The 20,664-nt window shown below is 38.1% G+C and overlaps 1 protein-coding gene across 2 annotated transcripts in view; it reads right to left on the bottom strand.

Annotated features, from left to right (window-relative positions):
- Knl1 (kinetochore scaffold 1) overlaps nucleotides 1-20,664 on the bottom strand; it is a 62,277-nt gene that overhangs the window by 28,713 nt on the left and 12,900 nt on the right. Inside the window, exons 6-12 of one of the 2 annotated variants that reach the window (XM_008762095.3) lie at nucleotides 16,606-16,658; nucleotides 15,283-15,316; nucleotides 12,908-12,945; nucleotides 11,423-11,475; nucleotides 5,042-9,523; nucleotides 664-802; nucleotides 59-126 (exon numbers count right to left, since the gene is read on the bottom strand). In XM_008762095.3, the coding sequence (XP_008760317.1) occupies nucleotides 59-126; nucleotides 664-802; nucleotides 5,042-9,523; nucleotides 11,423-11,475; nucleotides 12,908-12,945; nucleotides 15,283-15,316; nucleotides 16,606-16,658 (4,867 nt within the window). The remainder of the gene's footprint in view (nucleotides 1-58; nucleotides 127-663; nucleotides 803-5,041; nucleotides 9,524-11,422; nucleotides 11,476-12,907; nucleotides 12,946-15,282; nucleotides 15,317-16,605; nucleotides 16,659-20,664) is intronic. The other variant, NM_001170594.1, reaches the window with a different exon arrangement.

Raw genomic sequence — 20,664 nt, 5'->3', positions numbered from 1 at the left:
ACACACACACAAATAAATAAATGTAAAAATAACTAAAATAAGAAATATATAGCCATACCTCCCTCAAACTCTCTTCACAGATAGTGTCACCAAGAAACTGTGATTCCATTTGGCTATTACGCTGTGCTAGAAACAAAGCAAAACGTATGTAAATGGTAAGCAAGTCAAAGCTAAACTGTAGGGCTTGAAATAGTGGTGCACACCTTTAGTCCCAACACTGGATAGGCAGAGGCAGGCAGACCTCTGACTTTAAGGCTAGCCTGGTCCACATCACAATTCTAGGCTGCCAAAACTACAGGTATGAGATCCTGTACCAAAAACAAATGAACGAACACTAAAATGTAGAGTAAATTTTAATTATCTTTCAGATTTATGTGTTCATAAACCTGATGCATCCCATGTACTAGGATGTTTCTGGGAAGTTTTTCATAAGGTTCCATTCAGTGTTTCCCCACTGATAAGCTTTTGGAGGAAATCAACTATTCCTCTATAATATAACACTTGTCATTTCTTTAAATTTTTTTTAAAAAATCAAAAGTGAAATATTATCAACTTGACAACACTGAAAGGACTTATACAACATCCATATACTTCCTAAATTGAAATACACTTATTAATCAAGGATCAAATAATGTTATTATTTAGCCTTTATAAAAGTCTTACTGCTGGCATCCAGAGAGATTCCATCAGCCTTGATTGAATCCAGAGAGCTGCTAGAACTAGACGGTGTCCTGCTCAGGCTTTTTAGAAATACATTGTTAATACTTTTATTGATGTCCTCTTCAGTATAATGATCAAAAATCTGGAATTATCAAACAAACATCACCATAAGAACCAGTTAAAAGTAAAGACACTTACTATGCAAGTTTAGGGCCTGAGTTCCATCCCCAGAACCCATTTAAAGGGAAAAGAAGGGGCTGGGGATTTAGCTCAGTGGTAGAGCGCTTACCTAGGAAGCGCAAGGCCCTGGGTTCGGTCCCCAGCTCCGAAAAAAAGAACCAAAAAAAAAAAAAAAAAAGGGAAAAGAAGATAACTGGCCACACAAAGTTGAAACATCAATTTTGTTCTCATGACATCCACATGCGTGCTGTGGCATGTTCCTCCTTCCACACCATACGTATGCACAAATGTGTCCTCATGTACATAATTAAAAAACATCAGCATAAAGTTATGAGCTTGGTACTTACTGTGACTAAATTTTGAACACTAGCAAAACCTTTTTGTTTTCTGAGATAGGGTTTCTCTATTCGGCCTTCTCTGTCCTAGAACCTGCTGTGTAGAACAGGCTAGCCTTGAAGTCAGAAATCCACCTGCCTCTGGCTCCTGAGTGCTGGGATTAAAGGCCCACTACATCACCATCCAGCCAAAAATACTATTTCTAACAAAATTTATCTACATAACTACTGTACAATAACTTATTAAAGAAGTAGAATATCTCTGGGCAGTGGTGGCACATGCCCTTGGGAGCACTTGGGAGGAAAAGGCAGGTGGATCTCTGTGAATTTGAGGCTAGCCTGGTCTATAGACCGAACAAGTTCCATGACAGTCAGGGTTACACAGAAAAATTGGGTCTCAAAATAAAAAAAGTAAAAAAAAAGAAAAATTTAAAAAAAGAAGTAGAATATCAGGCAGTTTAAGTCTTAATGGTAGTTAATGTGTTGTACACAGTATAAACAAATTGTTTCTTAGTTGTATCTCAGTTATAGAAAGATACCATAAATCAACTTATCCAATTATTTAGCTGCTAGTCACCAATAGTGGAGCTACTTTAGAAGAGGAAGAAACTACAGTCTAAGGAGAGAGTTCAATGAAGATGTGAGTTTAGATCCCTAGTGTCCACAGGGGCATGCACCTATCATCCCAGGAGTGAAGGGCAGAAAAGGGAGGGAGAGAGGTGGAGATTAGCTCAATGGCCAGCCAGCATAGTTGAACTGGTGATGAGCTCTAGAGTTAGTGAGAGACCTGGTTTCAGAATAAGGTGGAGAATGATAAAGGGAGACAACTGACATTGACTTATTGCCTATACACACATGCATACACACTAACATGCAAATATACCCATACAAAAATGTATTTCTCACCGTATACTAAAGAAATGCAGAGTAGAATTTTATTTATTTTGGTTTTTCAAGACAGGGTTTCTATGTGTAGCCTTGGTTGTTTTAGAACTAGCTGTAGACGGTCAGCCTCAAACTCAAGAAAGATCCACCTGCCTCTGCCTTCCAAAAGTGCTGGGATTAAACCTGTTAGCCATCACAGCAAGTATCAGTGTTTCAATCCCAGCACTCAGAAGACAGGCAGTTATGACTCTGAGTTCAAGGCTAGCTTGGTCTATATAGCAAATTCCAGGCTAGCCAGGGCTACTTAATGAGAACCCCACCTCAAAACAAAAGCGTTTAATTTTGTTAGGATATGGTATATGAATTTATATCTCTGTATATTCAATTCTTAATTTTGCACCTATACAGAGCCAAATATTAGCCAGATCTTAGTATTGTTATTTCTATGGCCTATCACCAGTCTCATACTTTGTAAATATTTGTTCCTTCCTCACCTGCCTAAGGTAATCAAGAATTAGATCTAATTAGCTTTAATAAAGATATGATAGCCAATAGCTGGGCAGGACGTGAAAGGTGGATCCTCTGGGCAGAGAGGGGAACTCTGGGAGAAGAATCAGAGCTGGGAGATTCAGCCAGGGGACACAGAGGTGAAGGCATGGACCAGAGCTGAGCAGAGAGGTACACGTGGCCACATGGCAGGACATGAAACCAGGATTAGTAGGTTTAGAGTAGCTGGGAGACTGCTCTGCTAAGGCCTAAGATTTAAAAGATTAATAACCTTTAAAAAGGTGTTTTTAAAAAAGTCTTAAGGGGTTGGGGATTTAGCTCAGTGGTAGAGCGCTTGCCTAGGAAGCGCAAGGCCCTGGGTTCGGTCCCCAGCTCTGAAAAAAAGAACCAAAAAAAAAAAAAAAAAAAAAAAAGTCTTAAAAACTGAGCTACATCCCTTTGGGAGTTTAGAATGGACACTTTCACAGAGGTTGCCTGACACCATCAGAAAATACAGGGATTCATAGCAGTAGCATAATTACAGTTTTGAAGTAGCAATGCAGATAATTCTATGGTTGGGGACACAACATGAAGAACTACTCTATTAAAGGGTCAAAGCTGGGAGCTGGAGACATGGTTCAGTGGTTAAGAGGACTGGTTGTTCATTCAGAGGTCCTGAGCTCAATTCCCAACCATCTATAACTGTTGTCTCATAGAATCTGATGTCCTCTTTTGGTGTATAAATGTACATACAGACGAAACACTCATATACACAAAATAAATATAGTCACAACATTAAGGATGGTTAAGAACCACTGATCTAGTGTATAGTAGATATACCATATTTTAACAGAATACTAATTTTTATAAAATCTAGTCAGATTTAAGTGGTATATTACTATTATTGGCTTCTCAAAGCTTAGGCTATTTTCTCATCACCACACCTCAGAGCAAATTCCAGCAACAAAGGGCCACTGAGTCATCTTCTGTACTTATTTATATCAATTTTGTGTATACACACACACACACATGCATGTGTGCACACAAGCCTTACTTCAACTTACAACTCAGGCTGACATGGAGGTATACATGCAACAGAGCACTCATATAATTAAACAAATAAGTAAATAAATAAAAAGCCTTTCAATAGATAAAACAAATTACCATCAGTGGTAGTGCATGCCTTTAATCACAGCACTTGGAAGGCAGAAGCAGACAGATGGCTATGCTTTCAAGGCCAGCCTGGTCTACAGAGAGAGTTCTAGGACACCCAGGGCTACATTGAGAAAGCCAAAAACAAAGAAAGAGATAAATAGATAAATAAATCTTGGTTCATTTTCAACCTAGGCTTAACCTAGGTAGTCTTCCAGTCACTAGAGAAATCAGCTCTTTGACATGTCTTGATATACCAAACAAACCTTGTCAAGCTTTGCTTTTCACATTTTGAATAGTAGAAAATTTTTATACCTCAAATATTTATAACATAGAAGACTCTTTTCAAGGTAGACATGATAGCACATGCCTATAATCCTAGCATGTAAGAGGATGAAATCAGTGTTGATTACATAGTTAGACATTACCTTAAGAAACAAATGTGTTAGGGGTTGGGGATTTAGCTCAGTGGTAAAGCGCTTGCCTAGGAAGCGCAAGGCCCTGGGTTCGATCCCCAGCTCCGGAAAAAAAAAAAAAGAAACAAATGTGTTAGGGAGATGACTCAGTAAGTAAAACACATACTGTGCAAGTCTAATGACTTCAACTTGATCCCTAGAATCCATATCAAAGTAGGAGAGAACCAACTTCACATAGTTGTCCTCTGACCTGCATACAAGTGCTGTGCCCTTTCCCTCATACACCACCCCCCACATCTCAAACTACATATAACCCTCCCAAGAGATTTTTTTTTCTTTTTTTTCCAGAGCTGAGGACCAAACCCAGGGCCTTGCACTTGCTAGGCAAGCGCTCTACCACTGAGCTAAATCCCCAACCCCAAGAGATTCTTATACACAAAGCGATAGTGACAAATCACCAGCAAGAGTGACTAGATATGTAGAATCATACAAGTTTGATCTGGCATTATAGAGTACATCTGTAGTTTCAGCAGTTGGGAGGTAGAGGCAAGAGGTCTGTCTACAAGCTTGAGCCTATTCAGGACAATAAAGTAAGATACTGTCGCAAAAGTCAAGACACAATTATAATATTTGGCATTTATACAATTTTAATTCTATTTTTGTGGGTATTTGCCACATTGTTGTTTTTAGATAAGGTCTTGTCATGTAACCTCAGCTAGCCTCAAAGTCACAGTAGTCCTCTTGCCTTGACCTTCAGAGTGCTGGGATTACAGGTATAGGCCACCACGCCATAATGTTAAATTCTTTACCAGGTGCCCTCTAATAATTCTACACAGGAATGTTTCACTTATCTACAGTAAGTAAAAATAGTTTCTATTGCTTAGAAACTTAAAATTCAAGAACATTTTTTGGTTCAAGATAGCTTACCTCTTGATCTTGTGCACCATCATGTGTTCTGATTTTTTTCTCATTTTTAACCTCATTTTCTTGAACCCAGGCTCTTTTTTGGGCCCTGCAGGTTTCTGTTTTGTTTTCAGATGGTAAAATCTCTTTATGATATGTGTCGATCGGAGCACTTTCCTCAATGTCCAGGATGACAGAATCTGATGAAAGTATCTCACCGGGATATACAGGGAGATTCTCCTCATTTATATACTGAGATGGACTCAAGTTCAGTTTGGCTGCAACAGAGCCAATGCCCGGATCTTGACTACAGACTGGCTGAGTTTCTAGGTGAGTTAAGTCAGTTGCATCTGCTAGAATCTGTTCCACATCATCAACACCAGTGATACTACAACTTTTCTTGTTTGGTAATTTGGGTAAAAATATTCCCAATGAACATCTTCTTGCTTTGTCTTTAACAACTGCTTTTAGTGGTACAGATGTAGCTTCGGCCTCATTATGCAGAGTTTTACTTTCTTTATCTCTGTCATTGCTGGAACCTAGGCTATGTATTTCTGTACCTTGTACTATACTCATACTATGTGCCTGATTTCCTGCTTCAAGTAACTGTTCTGCAGGAGGTAATATATGAACAGTATTAAAGTCTAAAACCTTCCCAGTTTTTCTATTCAAATTACTCAGACTTGGTTTGGCACTACTAAAACAGGAACCATTAGATGGAACTATAGAGTCTGATGCTGCTTCGGCACTGGCATGTGTTTGAATGACTTGTGTTGTCAGGACTGAGTTACTATGGTTGTGTACATTTGTATTACATTTATCTGTTTGAATACTTTTTTCCAGTTCTTTGTTATAGGTTACAGCAAAGTGTTCCTCATTAGTAGGCATTTTGGACGCATTTTCACATGTGGGTGCAGAGACATTTCCTATAAGAAAAGGTAAAGTCTTCTTCCCAGCTTTAGATAGCATTCCTTCATCTCTATTGGCGGCATCCTGCCCTTTTTGAGTTGATGGAGGTTGTTGGGCTGAGAGATGAGGCTGAGAAGCAACACTAACATCAACAAAGGCCTCCATTTGATCCTTTGCACACTTAAGAGATGCACACTTTGAGAGTCCCAGAGGCTCTTGATCTTGATCTTGAAGTAGTGCTATGGCACTTTCAGTTTGAGTAACTTCTTTTGAAGGACATGATACAAAGACAGATGGTATTTCAGAATCCAGGTGATATCTACTTGGTAAATTATCTGCAAAAGTAAACTCATTTGGCACTTGGCAATTATAAGCTTTCTCCCTACTTTTATCACACAAGGACTTAGTATTACTATCTAAATTATCAGAAGAAGAAATAACATTTGGTAAAGAGGAATACTTGTCTCTGGATGTACAAACATCAGCTATATGACTACTTGTAAAATCCACATTTTTTCCATCAGTTCTATTTAACAGACACCTTTCAAGTTTAGTTTGTTTCAATGTATCGGCCTCCACTTCCTTTCCTATGCCCTCTTCATCTATATCAGCTTTATGCATCTTGATTTTCATTGTACTTTGATCACTAAATAATGTATTAGAAGGAATAACAGTTGTCATATGGTGTTTGTATTCAGCTACTGGTTTTTTGGTGATTTCTTGAATACAGGAATTATCTTCAGAACCACTCAAGTTTTGTGGTTTTGGTATTCCCAAGTTGGTATATTCATGAAGTACTTTCTCTTTGGCTTGACAATCGATGAAAAACGTATGGGATCTGGTGACACCCAGATCACTGAGATTATCTACAAACATTACAGTTTTATCCATAGGTATAGTAGTCATTTCATCTGGTGGGATAGTTTTATACTCCGAAGCAGAGGTTTGACTTATAGAGATCTCCATGTCCTCTGGCCGATATGCAGATAAAACTGGCTTGGAAGTTCCTGCCAATGGCACAAAACTGAAGCCCTTTCTATCTTCCAGGTTAGTTTCATTATTTATTTCTACCACAGAACTCTGAGTGATATCTCTATTACTTTTATCATTTCCTGAAAATGTAATAGTCTTATTTTTGAGCTTAAGGCTTTCTCTTCTTTGAGTTTTGCCTGACAGAGGTTCATTCAGAAATCCAGGCTTTTGTGCATCATTAGTTTCTTCCCCAGGCCCACTATTAGATCCTTCCTCTAATATTGTTACCTGGCTGCCTTTGGCTGGTAGATAGTTGCTTTCACTATTTTTTGAAATGGAAACAATCTCTTCAGCATGAGTAGATGTCATTTTTGGCTTCTGTAGGCTTTTCTTTTTGGATAATTGAAAGTCAAGTCTGTCTGGAAGTACACCTTTTGCCTCTGCTTGGTAGTCAATGAAAACAGTATGGGACTTAGTCATTTCTAGTTCCTCATGATCATCTATAGACATCACAGTCTTACTCAGATCACCAGAAGTTATATCACTGGGTGAGATAATTTTACACTCTAAAGGAGTCGTGTGATTTCTATTAATTTCCATTTCATCCTGTCCACGTGCATGCAAAATGGTTTTAGAAGTTCCTGCCAAAGATACTAAATGAGAATCATGTTTATCTAATAAAGACCGATGGTTTATTTTGACTGTGCAACTCTTAGTGATATCCATATCATCCTCATTACCCTCTGAAAATAATATAGTTTTATCAATCTTCAGTCCACCCATACTTTTTCTTCCATAAATTTTGACGTTTTGCTTTTCCTCCAGCAATTCTGGCTTATGTATACTTCTGTCCTTTAACATGTCCATATCATTAGTTGTTACTACTCTAAAGTTTATTCCAGGAATGTTCACAGCTGTTTGTCTGTTTTCTGCTGTAAGTTGGCTGCTTTTGTGTTCTAAATTAATCTTACTGTGTTCTTGTACCTCAGAAGAACCAAACCCAATCACAATAGTGTGGCTCTTGGTTAGATCCATAGTTTGTACCTCCTCTGAATACATTATCTTATGATGAGAACAGTCAGGATCATCTAAATCTTTCCTCTGTGGTGAAGGAAGTTTAGAATGCTGGCCTAGCACAATTTGTTTTTCCAGGCCTTCCCACTCATCTGAAGGGCTTTTGCTGTGAGAGGAAGATTTGGTGACATTCTTTGATGCTAAGTCAAAAGTTGTAGGAATAACTTGACTTAACTTAGTTGTGTGACTTTTAGTCAAATCCATATCTTCACCTGCTAAGAATTCCATTGTTTTATCAGCCAATGAAATAGATAAGGCATTTGTCAGACTCTGTTGTAAACTTTCTTTAGATACTTGAGGAACTGTAATAGAATTCACATTCATTTTCTCATCTTTGGACATAGTTTTAAGATTTTGGAGCATCATTTCTTTTTCAAATATTGGTAGAGCTGTTATTTCTTTTTTAATGTTTTCTTGATCATGTTTAAATATCTTATTATCTATTGCAACTGTGTGACTTTTGGTAATGTCCATGCTATCCTCTTCTGAATAAATAGTTTTCTCTCTGAGTGGGCTAGCATCTGAATTGGTACATATTTTAGAATACTTATCATCAGTCTTCAGCAATTTTTTTTCCTCTTGCATAATTGATAGACACTTAGTCAGTTCCATTGCATCATTGCTACTAGAGTAAAAAATTGTTTTATACCCTTGAATAGCTGGGCTAGAACATACAGATTCTGAGGTCATAGCCAATGTGTTGGCATTTTGATTAGAAATCTGTGTGACTGTATGAGTTTCTGACTCTATAGGATGACATTTGGTAATATGAAGTTTATTTTCAGGGTTTGGGAAAGAGCTGTGAAAAGCAGCATTTAGTTTATCCTTAAGGGCTGTTTTTTTCTCTGGAGCTGTAGCTCCATCGACTGTTGTAACATCAATCACATCATTTTGAGCTTGATTTTCTCTTTCAGGTAAGTTATTTTCTGATGACAACACCTGTATCGTGTAGTTAGTTGTCAACTCCATACACTCATTGCCATAAATTGTATTATCACCTTTAACCTCTCCCAAGGTGGCCTCCCTGGATGGAGGAATCCAAGTCTGAATACAGGCTGTATGACACTGGGTCAAATTCATCCCATCATCTTGTTCTGTAAAGAGTCTAGTCTTATTACTACTATGTTCATCGACACTAAGCGATGCATGTATTTGACACGTGGAAGAGGCACTGTTTGAGTCTTTGGAATGAACAGGTATTTCAGCATTTTCCTTATCAAGTTCTGTAGAAGAAGTATTATATTTCCCCATTTTCAATCTTTTTATGAAGTTGTCAGAATTTTTCTTTTCTGAAAAAATGTTTTGATTTATAGAAATTATTGGACATGCTAAATCGTTTTTAACTCTTGAATTCGCAGCACGATGCTTTAAATTCTCCAGAAAGGATGTGGTATCTATTTTTGTGGAATTTTCATGTTTGGTACAGTCTACAAGACCTTTGGCAATCATCACCGTGTGACTTGCTGTCAGATCCATCTGATTTTCATCTGAAAAGATGACTGTTTGATCATTTGCATGTTTCCTTTCAGGGTTGCAGTCTGTAATTGAAAACTATAATAAAAAATATAAAAATTAGACCAAATGTAATTTTTTTTGTATCTTATTATTTTATTATTTTATGTATAAGGGTCTTCTACCTGCATGTGTACCTATGAACCACTTGCTTGCTTGATGCCTGTGGAAACCACAAGGTTCCCTAGAACTGCAGTTATACCTGGTTGCGAGCTGCCATGTAAGTGCCTAGGAATTAAACCCAGGTCCTCTGGAAGAGCAGCCAAAACACTTACCAACTAAACCAATTCTCTAGCCCCAAAATATAAATTTTGAAAAAAGTATGTTATAACATGTACTATATGCATTTTTTAAAGATTTGTTCATTTTATGAATGAGTGTTTTATCTGCATGTACACCTGCATGCCAGAAGAAGGCATCAGATCTCATTATAGATGACTGAGCCACCAAGTGGTTGGTTGCTGGAGATTGAACTCTGGAAGAGTGGACAGTGCTTGTAATTGCTGGGCCACCTCTCCAGCCCCTAACATGTACTATATAAGCACAATTAGTAATGGTTTCAAGCTATATTGCTTTACTTGGTGTAGTCTATTATATGTAATTTGTTATTATATTTTTTTCCCTAGGGATAGGGATATAGTTCATTTGGTAGAGTACTTGCTTACCATGCTATTATAAAACCCTATGATCAATCCCCAGCACAATATAGACCAGATATGTTAATTCACACCTATAATGGAGGCAGGAGGATCAGCAAGCAGTTCAAGGGCGCTGGGCATAGTGGTGCATGCCTTTCATCTCAGCACTCTGGGAGGCTGAGGTAGGGGATCTCAGTGACTTTTGAGGTCAACCAAGTTTAAATAGTATCTCCAAGATAGCCAAGGCTACATAACACAGTGAGGTCTTGTCTCAAACAACAAAAAAATTTCAAATTCATCCTTAGTTACATAATAAGTTTCAGGCCAGACTGAGCTGGAGACCTGTCTCAAACATTTTTTTAAAAGCTGAAGTCTGTAAATAAATTATATGTCTTCTACACTAAAAAAATAAAAAGCACTGAATGTATGAAATGCAACCATAATGAAAATTCTGTATTGAATAGTCACTCCAACCCTAAATAAAAAAATCTTAAAAGGCATCTGTGTTGAATAGTCACTCCAACCCAAAGTAAAATGTTAGAGAAGCATAGGCCGATGGCTAATTCATATTACACTCTATACTTCAGAGGTCTTGTTTTCGAAGATAGTCTCTAATTCCTTGTTATTTAAAGTACAGTCTGTATACCTGCATGTCAGTGCTTTTCAAGAGATGGTTATAAGTACAGATTCTTGGGGCTAGAAAAATGCCTCAGCAGTTAAGAGCATTCTCTACTCTTCCAGAGGACCTGGGTTCAGTACCAGCAACTGTTTCTAACTCCAGTTCCGGGGAATCTGGTATCTTCTTCTGGAGTCTTTGGGCACCCAGCATGTACACCGTGCATACATACATGAAGTGAAACACTCATACATCTTGTAACAAAATAAATATTTAAAAAATATATATCATCTCTGAAGAGTTTACCCTTTTCAACTGGACACAGATTTGTCTGTCTACCTACACAATACATATACATATTTTCCATGTGTGTGTGATGCTGGGTATTGAATATAGATCCTTGCATATGCTAGATAAACTACCACTGAGCTATATCTTCAGTCAAAAAAAAACCCTCTATAATTAATAAAATTCTGTGATATTTCATGAGCTCATTAAAGTTTGAAAGGTCTTGGTATTATTTAAATTGGCAATGACTTAACTGTCCTCAACTGAAAATATAGGAAGTTTTAATAGGTTATGATGATTCACTTTGGTAAGTTATTTCAAAATTATACCATTACGATAAAATTTTATTTTAACTGTGAGAGATTAAATTATGAAGATACTTGCACAATCTCATACCTCCTTTTGTTGCATCTGAGTCTGAATTGGAGCACAAAGCAAAGTGTTCATTCCTATAGAACAATAAGAAAAAGATTATTGTAAGAAAAACAGCATGCCAGGACAGCACGCCAGGAGTCTTTTCCCTTTTTAAGACCGTAATCAGTTAGAAGTATTTACCAGTATCCTGATTGTTTGGTTGTCAACTTGACATAAGCTTGAGTTCTCGGGAAAGGGGAACCTCAGTTGAGAATATGCAAGTTTGCAGGGCCTTTCCTAGATTAATGAGTAATGTGAAAAGGCCCAGCTTACTGCGGGTCGTGGCATTCCTGACCAGGTGGACCTGCACTGCATAAGAAAGCAAGTTGCGCAAGCCATGTTGAGCAAACCAGTAAGCAGTGTTCCTCCTTGGTCTCTGCTTCAGTTCCTGCCTCCATGTTGTTCCTGTCTTGAGTTCCTATCCTGACTTCCCATCATAATGAACTACAACTACAAACAAAAATAAACCCTTTCCTTGCCAAGTTGTTTTTGGTCATGGTGTTTAACTGAACAATAAAAACCTAAGATAAGGGGTTGGGGATTTAGCTCAGTGGTAGAGCACTTGCCTAGCAAGCACAAGGCCCTGGGTTCAGTCCTCAGCTCTGAAAACAAAACAAAACAAAACAAAAACCTAAGATAATAGTTATTAAGTTCTTCATACAGACTAATAATTAAATATCTTTAAGATTGGCAGTAGTGGCACATGCCTTTAATCCCAGCACTCAGGTGGCATATAGGTGGATTTCTGAGTTCAAGGGCAGCCTAGTCTACAGATTGAGTTCCAGGACAGCTAGGGATACAAAGGGAAACCCTGTCTCAGAAAACTAAAAAATTAAATAAAAAAGATTTTGAACTGATATTTTCCTCCTCCAATGCTGGAGATCAAACCCAAAACATGGCAAGCAAGCATTCTATTACTGAGTTATACTGTAGTCCCTAAGAACCTTTTCTAACAATAGAAAACAGTGATTATTATATCTGTTTTGGAAAAAAATATTTTGTCTGTATTAGCAATTTTATTTTATCTGCTTGTTTTTTGAGACAATGTTTATGTATCCTTGGTTGGCCTGGATGGAACTCACTATATAGCTCAGACTGACCTCGAACTCATAGAGATCCAACTACCTCTGCCTTTCAAGTGCTAGAATTAAAGGTGTGTGCCACCACACCTGGCACTATTGTTTATATTTTAACTCGTGTATCCCAGGTTGGACTTACACTTGCTATGTAACCAAGGATGACCTTAGAGTTCTGACCCTCTCACATTCACCTCCAGAATGACAGGATTACAGGGGTATACCACGTTTGTGTATGTGCTAATTTTTTAAATTTATTATTTATTTAATAATATATGTTATTTAATAAATAAATGTTATTTATTTTTATGTATGAGTGTTTTGCCTGCATCAAACAGTCTAGATGAAGCAAAAGGTATATGAAGAAGAGACATATCTTGGTCATACTCACCAGTAATTGCACAATAGTTATCATCTAAATTCTTGTTCCTAAAAGAAAATGTCATATATTATATTCCAAATAATTATGAAGAACCACAACAGTTGAAAGACTTAGGAAGACAGACAGGCATTGTAAATGCAGCCTTTAATCCTAGCATTTGGGAGGAAGAGGCAGGTGGATCTCTACAAATTCTAGACCAGCCTGGTCTACATAGTGAGCTCCAGGACAGACCTATACATGGTAAAATTCTTTCTCAAGCAAGCAAGCAAACAAACAAAAAACAAAAAACTGAGGAAGTTGAAATTTTTTCATAGGGTAACTAGTAGAAAATTTCAGTCCCTTACTTAAATGGTCTTAATAGTGTGCTAAACTAAAAACATAAAAATATGCTCTCCCCCCCCCTTCTCTCTCTCCCTCTTCCTCTCTTCCTCCCTCCCTCCCTCCCTTCCTGAGACAGGGTCTTTGTAGCCTTGGCTGTCCTGGAACTTGCTATGTAGACCATGCTGGCCTGGAACTCAGGTATATGCCTGCTCTACCTTCTGGGTGATGGGATTAAAGGCATGCTTTCTCACTTAAAAAACAAAACAGAAACAAAAGACTGTAAGTCAATTCATTTTCCAAAACCTTAACATTAAAAAAGCAAGCAGGACAAGAGATGGCTCAGTGGTTAAGAACACTGACTGCTCTTCCAGAGGACCAATGATCAGTTCCTAGGACCCACATGGCAGCTCAGAACTGTTTGAAATTCCAGTTCTAGGGAATCTGATGCCTTCTGGCTTCTGCAAACACTGCATACACATAGTACACATTCACACATCCTGGCAAAACTCTCATATACATAAAATAAAACAAACAAGAACACAAACACAAAAGAAAATCAAAATTCTGCTCCAACATACAACAAAGACATATACTTCACTATGTTCATAGCAGCCTTATTTATAATAGCCAGAAGCTGGAAAGAACCCAGATGCCCTCCAACAGAGGAATAGATACAGAAAATGTGGTGCATCTACACAATGGAGTACTTCTCAGCTATCAAAAACAATGACTTTATGAAATTCACAGGCAAATGGATGGAACTGGAAAATATCATCCTGAGTGAAGTAACCCAATCACAGAAAAATACAGATGGTATACACTCACGGATAAGTGGATATTAGCCCAAAACTCGAATTAACCAAGATATAATCCACAGACCACAGGAAGAAGGATGGCCAAAATGTGGATGCTTCACTCCTTCTTAAAAGGGGGAACAAAAATATTCATGGCAGGGGATATGGAGGCAAAGTTTGGAGCAGAGACTGAAGGAACGGCCATTCAGAGCCTGCCCTACATGTGGCCCATATATATACAGCCACCAAACTAGATAAGATTGATGAAGCTAAGAAGTGCATGCTGACAGGAACTGGATATAGATGTCTCCTGAGAGACACAGCCAGAGCATGTCAAATACAGAGGTGAATGCTAGCAGCAAACCACTGAGCTGAGAACAGAACCCCCGTTGGAAGAGTTAGAGGAAGGATTGAGAGCTCAAGAGGCTTGCAACCCATAGGAACAACAATGCCAAAAAATCAGAGCTTCCAGGGACTAAACTACTACCCAAAGACTATAAATGGACTGACCCATGCCTCCAGCTGCATATGTAGCAGAGGATGGCCTTGTTGGGGACCAAGGGAAGGAGAAGTCCTTGGTCCTGCCAAGGTTGGACCCCAAGTGTAAGGAAATGTCATAGGGGGCAGGAATGGGGAGTGGACGGGGAGGGGAATGCCTTTATAGAAAAAGGGGAGGGGGAGAGTATAGGGGGCTTATGGACAGGAAACCAGGAAAGGGGATAACATTTGAAATGTAAATAAAAAAATCCAATAAAATTAAATGCAAAAAAAAAAAATCAAAATTCTCTTCAGAGATGTTTCATGCATGTATTAAAGTTAAAGACATGTACTTATAAACATGTTACACATTTGTAGTGAATATATGCACACAGAAGTAAATATGAACGCATGCATATGTCCATGTTGTTCTAGAAAAATGTGTGATTTATTTAATGAGCTCCTTTATGCCCTCATAAAGGATCTTTATGCCATCTTTAGGATCCTTTGCATTGCCTACTATTACAATAAACTTCAGTGAATCTTACATAGTCATCATTTAAAACATTCACAAGTTGATGGGTAAAATAAACTTCCAGAAGTTAAATTTACACTACATGATAAATTTAAGAAAATCTACAGGAAAATGGAGTTTGTCATCACTACTAAGACTACTCTATAGACTTATTTCTCAGATATAGGGAAAATGTTAAATACCTGACAGAAGGAATGCTAAAATAACAAAAATCTAAACAACTATTTAAATATAGTTAGTACATGTCTTTTACTTACTGTAGGGTCAACACATTTTTTCTGGCTTCTGTCTCTAAAAATAAAGTAAAAATACAAAGTTGTTCAAAGGTACCTGATCAAGTATTAGAAAAGATAAATAAGATTGTTAACAGCAAAAGTTGAAAAAGAAATTATCATTTAGCCTTTCTGTCCTCATAATTAAAGGAATAATTCATTTATTTTTCTCCCTACTTTTTGTTGTTGTTTAGTGAGGATCTTGTGACCTTAATTTTTTCTCCTGAGATAGTTTTAAGTACAAAGGGGTCTAGAATTTGCTATGAAGTCCAAGCTGGTGTTGAACTTGTTATCCTTCTTCCTCAGCCCTGAGATGCAGGCATTACAGATTTGAGTTCCCACACAACCAGCTAAAGATATACTTTGTGTCTGTTACATGTATATATTTACGTGGGTGTGTATACATATACATGCACAGGTGTGGACACCTATATGTAAGCCAGAGGCCAATGTTCTATGTTGTCCTCTATCACTCTCCACTTTACCTCTGAGGTGGTATCTTTAACTTAACCTGAAGCTCACTGATTTGGTGAGCATAGTTAGTCAATGAGTTCCAGGGATCCTCCTGCCTTAGTCTCCTCAGTGATAAAATTATAGGCATAGTATTTGAATGAGAGATGTTCCTCATAGTCTTCGGCATTTCAATACTTGGTCCCCAGTTGGTAGCAGTGTTTGATAGGTTTAGGAAGTGTGGCCTGCTAGAGGAAGCATGTCTCTAGAGGCAGGCTTTCAGAGTAAAACAGGCTCACCTAATGCCATTTGGATCTACTTCATGTTCAAAGTTCAAGATGTAAGCTCTAAGCCACAACCCTAGCCTCTGTGCCTGTCACTATCCTGCCACAACAGACTCTATTATAAACTATTTCTTCCATAAACTGGCTTGGTCATGGTGCTTCATTGCAGCAACAGAAAAGTAACCAGTACAAGGTGTGCACTACTACTCCTGGCATCCTCCCCAACTAGGCTGCACTGGGCCTCATGTAGGTATAGACTCACCCTACCAACAGAGCTACTTCTCTATCCCTTAAGAGCAAATATTTAAACAGTAAGCTAGAGCTGCATCTATGGCTTAGTAGGCAAAGGCATTTGCTGCCAAGTAGGCCCCAAACTCAGTCTCAGGAGACCACATGGTGGAAAGAAAATAGAATCTCAACTGTTTCTTGACCTCGACATATCTTCAGATGTATGCTTTCTTCACACACACAGAGAGAGAGAGAGAGAGAGAGAGAGAGAGCGAAGTTATGATTACATAACCACAGAAAAGTTATAAAGAAAACAGATTAGCAGGGACTGAAACTACATATTTACCTGAAATTTCTGAATTTTTTTCCGTTTTCATATGGGACTCTGTCTGGAATACTCTAGAACAGAAAAAGAATACTGAAAAACCTTTATTTTTTTAAAAAAAATTTCCTATAGTTTTATTATTGATGGCATAAAGTGCTTTTTGTTAGTGCAAATTTGCTTCTCTCTTTAATAAATTTTAAAGTTGTATAATTTGATGTATTCCACAGACTCGTCTTACTTTACTGGTTTATTTAGTGAGCTGGGTTTGGCTGTGGAGCTTTACCTAGCCTAACCTATAGCCATATAGAACAGGCTGAGCTGGGAAGAAGGAGCACAAACCTGTGATCCCACCACTCTGGAGGCAGAGGCGAGAGATTTCTGAGTTCGGGGTCAAACTGGTCTACAGAATAAGCTTTAAGAGCCAGGGCTACACAGAGAAACTTTGTCTTGAAAAAACAAAAAACAAACAAAAAAATCCCAAGAAACAAACAAACAAACAAAAAAACCCAACAAAACAAAAAGAGGCTGTCCCTAAACATGAAGATGTCTACCTGACTCTGCCTCCTAACTCCTGGCCAGATGCCGTAGAGCACACCTTTAGTCCCAGTGTTTGGGGTGGGGGAGTGTGGTTCAGCGGGTGGATCTCCATTAGTTTAAAGCAAGCCTGGTCTACTAGTGAGTTCCAGGCTAGTCAGAATTACATGGTGAGCCCCTGTCTCAAAAAACCAAAATTTTTAAAAGGGCGTATAGGTAGCAAATTTGGAAATCAAAGAATAAAAACAATACCAACCAGAAAGACCTAGAAATATATACAATCTAATTCTACAAGTAATAATGCACTCTGGATATAGAGTACCTAGCGCCCTCTTCTGGCCTCTAGAAGAGCAGCCACCTCAGGTTCCAGCTGTAAGGACAGCCTTTAGTCCCTCAAAGCATAAACTAAAACAAACTCTAAAATACAGCTATTTAAATGGGATTCCCAATAGCCTTTAGCCAGCAATGTAGTACACCTCCAACAATGAGATGGTACCAACTCCAGCCTCTTGTCTCTAACAATGAACTTGCCCAGCTGTGCTAGTGCACGCCGTTAATCCCAGCACTCAGGAGGTCGAAGCATTTGGGAGGCAGAGGCTGACAGATCTTTGTGAGTTGCAGAATATCAATAACTACACAGAGAAACCCTATCTCAAACAAAAACAAAAACATCAAAAAACCCAATGAGCTTTGCACCTAAGCAGCCTTTTGAATATACATTTGCTTCACTTTGGCTTGTATATTCTCATTGTAACACTGCTATTCTCCAATAAATGTTTTGCTTCATTTTTCCTGGAAACAGAGTCTTAGGATAGCTTCTAACTCCAAACCCCTGATACTCCTGTCTCCACCTCTCAAATAATGGAATTACAGACCTGCACCAACACATTCAATATAACCTTTTTAAAAAAGATTAATTATTTCATTTATGAGTACACTGTAGCTGTCTTCAGACACACCAAAAGAGGGCATTGGATCCCATTCCATATGGTTGGGAGCCATCACTGGGTTACTGGGAATTGAACTCAGGACCTCTGGAAGAGCAGTCAGTGCTGAGCTGCTGCTGACCCATCTCTGCAGCCCAACATAAATAATCTTAATCATTTGACAATCTCTATCTGTTACTTAGGTTTTTTTGTTTTGCATATCCAATAAGACAATGCATGTATTTAACATAGTATCTGTCATACTAGAAATATTTACTAGTGGTTTTATTTATTTATTTATTGAGATAGGTGTAGAATAAAAGATGTGAACCTACTTCTGGGTTTGAAAACCTACCAAAACCCACCATTCCCTGGAAATTTCCACCCTGGAAAACTCTCCCCCAGGAAACCCTATATATTTCCTGTTCAGTTCAATGCTGCTTCTTGCTCCAGCAGAGACAGTTTCCTTCCTGTGTCTTTCCCAACAAATCTCTTGTATGAGGTTTGTTGTACAGTGACTTTGTGGTATACCTTGGCCCCCAAATGCCAGGATACCTCTCCCTTCAAAGCTCTAACACTCACATAGAGGAAACCTTTCCCCTCAGAACCGTATCATGTACAATGGGGATTTCCGCTCAAAGCTGAAACACTTATATTGGGAAAAAATGTTCCCTTAGAGCTAAAACACATACAACAGGGTCTCACTTTGTAGCTCAGGTAACCCTTGAACTCACTATGTAGTCAAACTGGCCTTAAACTTGGAGTGACCCTTGGCTTCAGACCCCTAAATGTTGGAATTACAGATGTGTGCCATCACACTTGGCTTAGTAGTGGCGGTTGATAATAAATCAAATAATATATTTGAGCCTCTTCTTTCAGTAATGTTTTCTTACATTCACTTTATAATGTGTAAGTATGTAATATGTGTGTGCATGCACACATGTTACTAAGCACATGCCAGTGTCCATAGGGTAGTCATGTAGATCCCAGGTACTCAAAGCCTCTGAAAGCTATCAAGTGAGTTCCAGACTAGCAAGGCAAATGGTGAGACTCCATCTTAAAACAAGCAAGCAAGTAAGCAAGCAAACAAACCCAATAACAGAAAGATATGGACTTTAAAAGGTTGGAGAAATATAAATGAGGAATGAGAAAGAATGCAGATCGAACCCTAGGGCTTTGCTAACATTTCTGAACATAAAACAAATATGATCTCTTCCTAAATGTCTGTGAGTCAGAGGCTTGTTCTACATAACAACCAAACAAAACAGAAGCCTATAAAAGGAATCATAAGATTAAAAAAAATAACAAAAAGAAAACATTCGCCAGAACTATGTGCCAAAGCAGTCTAAAATCATATATCTAGCTTGTTATGGATTTCAAAACATAAAGCAATTACTTCTGTGAAAGAATACAAAAGAGAAATACACAAAAAAGTCAAGAAAGTTAAGACAGCAAAAATTAAGCTCATGAAAGAAACAATAAAAAATTATAACCACATACTTAAGACACAACTGGAAACACACTATAACTATTTTGCAAAGGTAATACATTTATCCCATGTTTCTGATTTTTAAGCTTATGTTTATGTTTACTTATGCCTTCAGGAATGTTCATGTACCACATGTGTGCCTGGTACTCATGGAGACTAAAAGAGGACCATCAGATCTGCTAGAGTTGGAACTATAGGCAATTAGGAACAGCCATGTGGGTGATGGACACAGGACCTGTGTCCTCTGGAAGGACAATCAGCGCTCTTAACCATGAAGCTATAGCATCAACCTCCATATTTCTAATTTTTAAAATTTCTTCTTTTGTTGGCTGGAACCTCTAATACTATGTTAAATAGTAGCAATATTAGTAGTTATTCGTTTGTTACTGCCTTTAAGGACTCTTTCTGCTTCTCATATATAGAAAATGCTGAATAACATTTAAAAAACAATTTTGCGGGGTTGGGGATTTAGCTCAGTGGTAGAGCGCTTGCCTAGGAAGCGCAAGGCCCTGGGTTCGATCCCCAGCTCCGAAAAAAAGAACCAAAAAAAAAAAAAAAACAATTTTGCACCCACACAGATACATCAGACATTCGTAGCACTCCCACTAATAATAAGAAATACATTTAATTTTTTTTATGTTATGTGTATGGGTGTTTGTGGACTCCACGTATATCATGCCCATAAAGGCAAGAAGAGAGAGCTTAGTATTCTGGAGCTCAAGTTATAGATGGTTTTGAGCTGCCATCTAAGTGCTAGGAATCAAACCCAGGTCCTCTCAAGAGCAGCCAGTGCTCTTAATTGTTGAGCCATGTCTCCAGTCCCATAAATATATTTTTTAAAAGGAATAAAAAAATGTGCCAGCAAGATGTCTCAGCATATTAAAGTACTTAATGTGAAAGCTAACACCCTGAGTTCAATCCCCAGAACCCAAAGTGGAAGAAGAGAAGTAATTGCCAAAAAGTTATCCCCTGATCTCTACACACATGCTAGGGAATGATAAGTGCACACATTAATAAATTTTAAGTAAAAAGTATTTTTTCAAAATAAAGCAATACTCTCATTCTGAGAAGCTAGCTCAGTCGGTAAAGTGCTTCCAGTCTAAACATGAAGTCCTGAGTTTAGACTCCCAG

The sequence above is a fragment of the Rattus norvegicus genome, chromosome 3 (genome assembly GCF_036323735.1).
Source record: "Rattus norvegicus strain BN/NHsdMcwi chromosome 3, GRCr8, whole genome shotgun sequence".
In the NCBI taxonomy this organism is placed as follows: domain Eukaryota; kingdom Metazoa; phylum Chordata; class Mammalia; order Rodentia; family Muridae; genus Rattus; species Rattus norvegicus.
The sequence above is the reverse complement of the archived record's forward strand: the minus strand, read 5'-3'. Positions and strand labels throughout refer to the sequence as shown.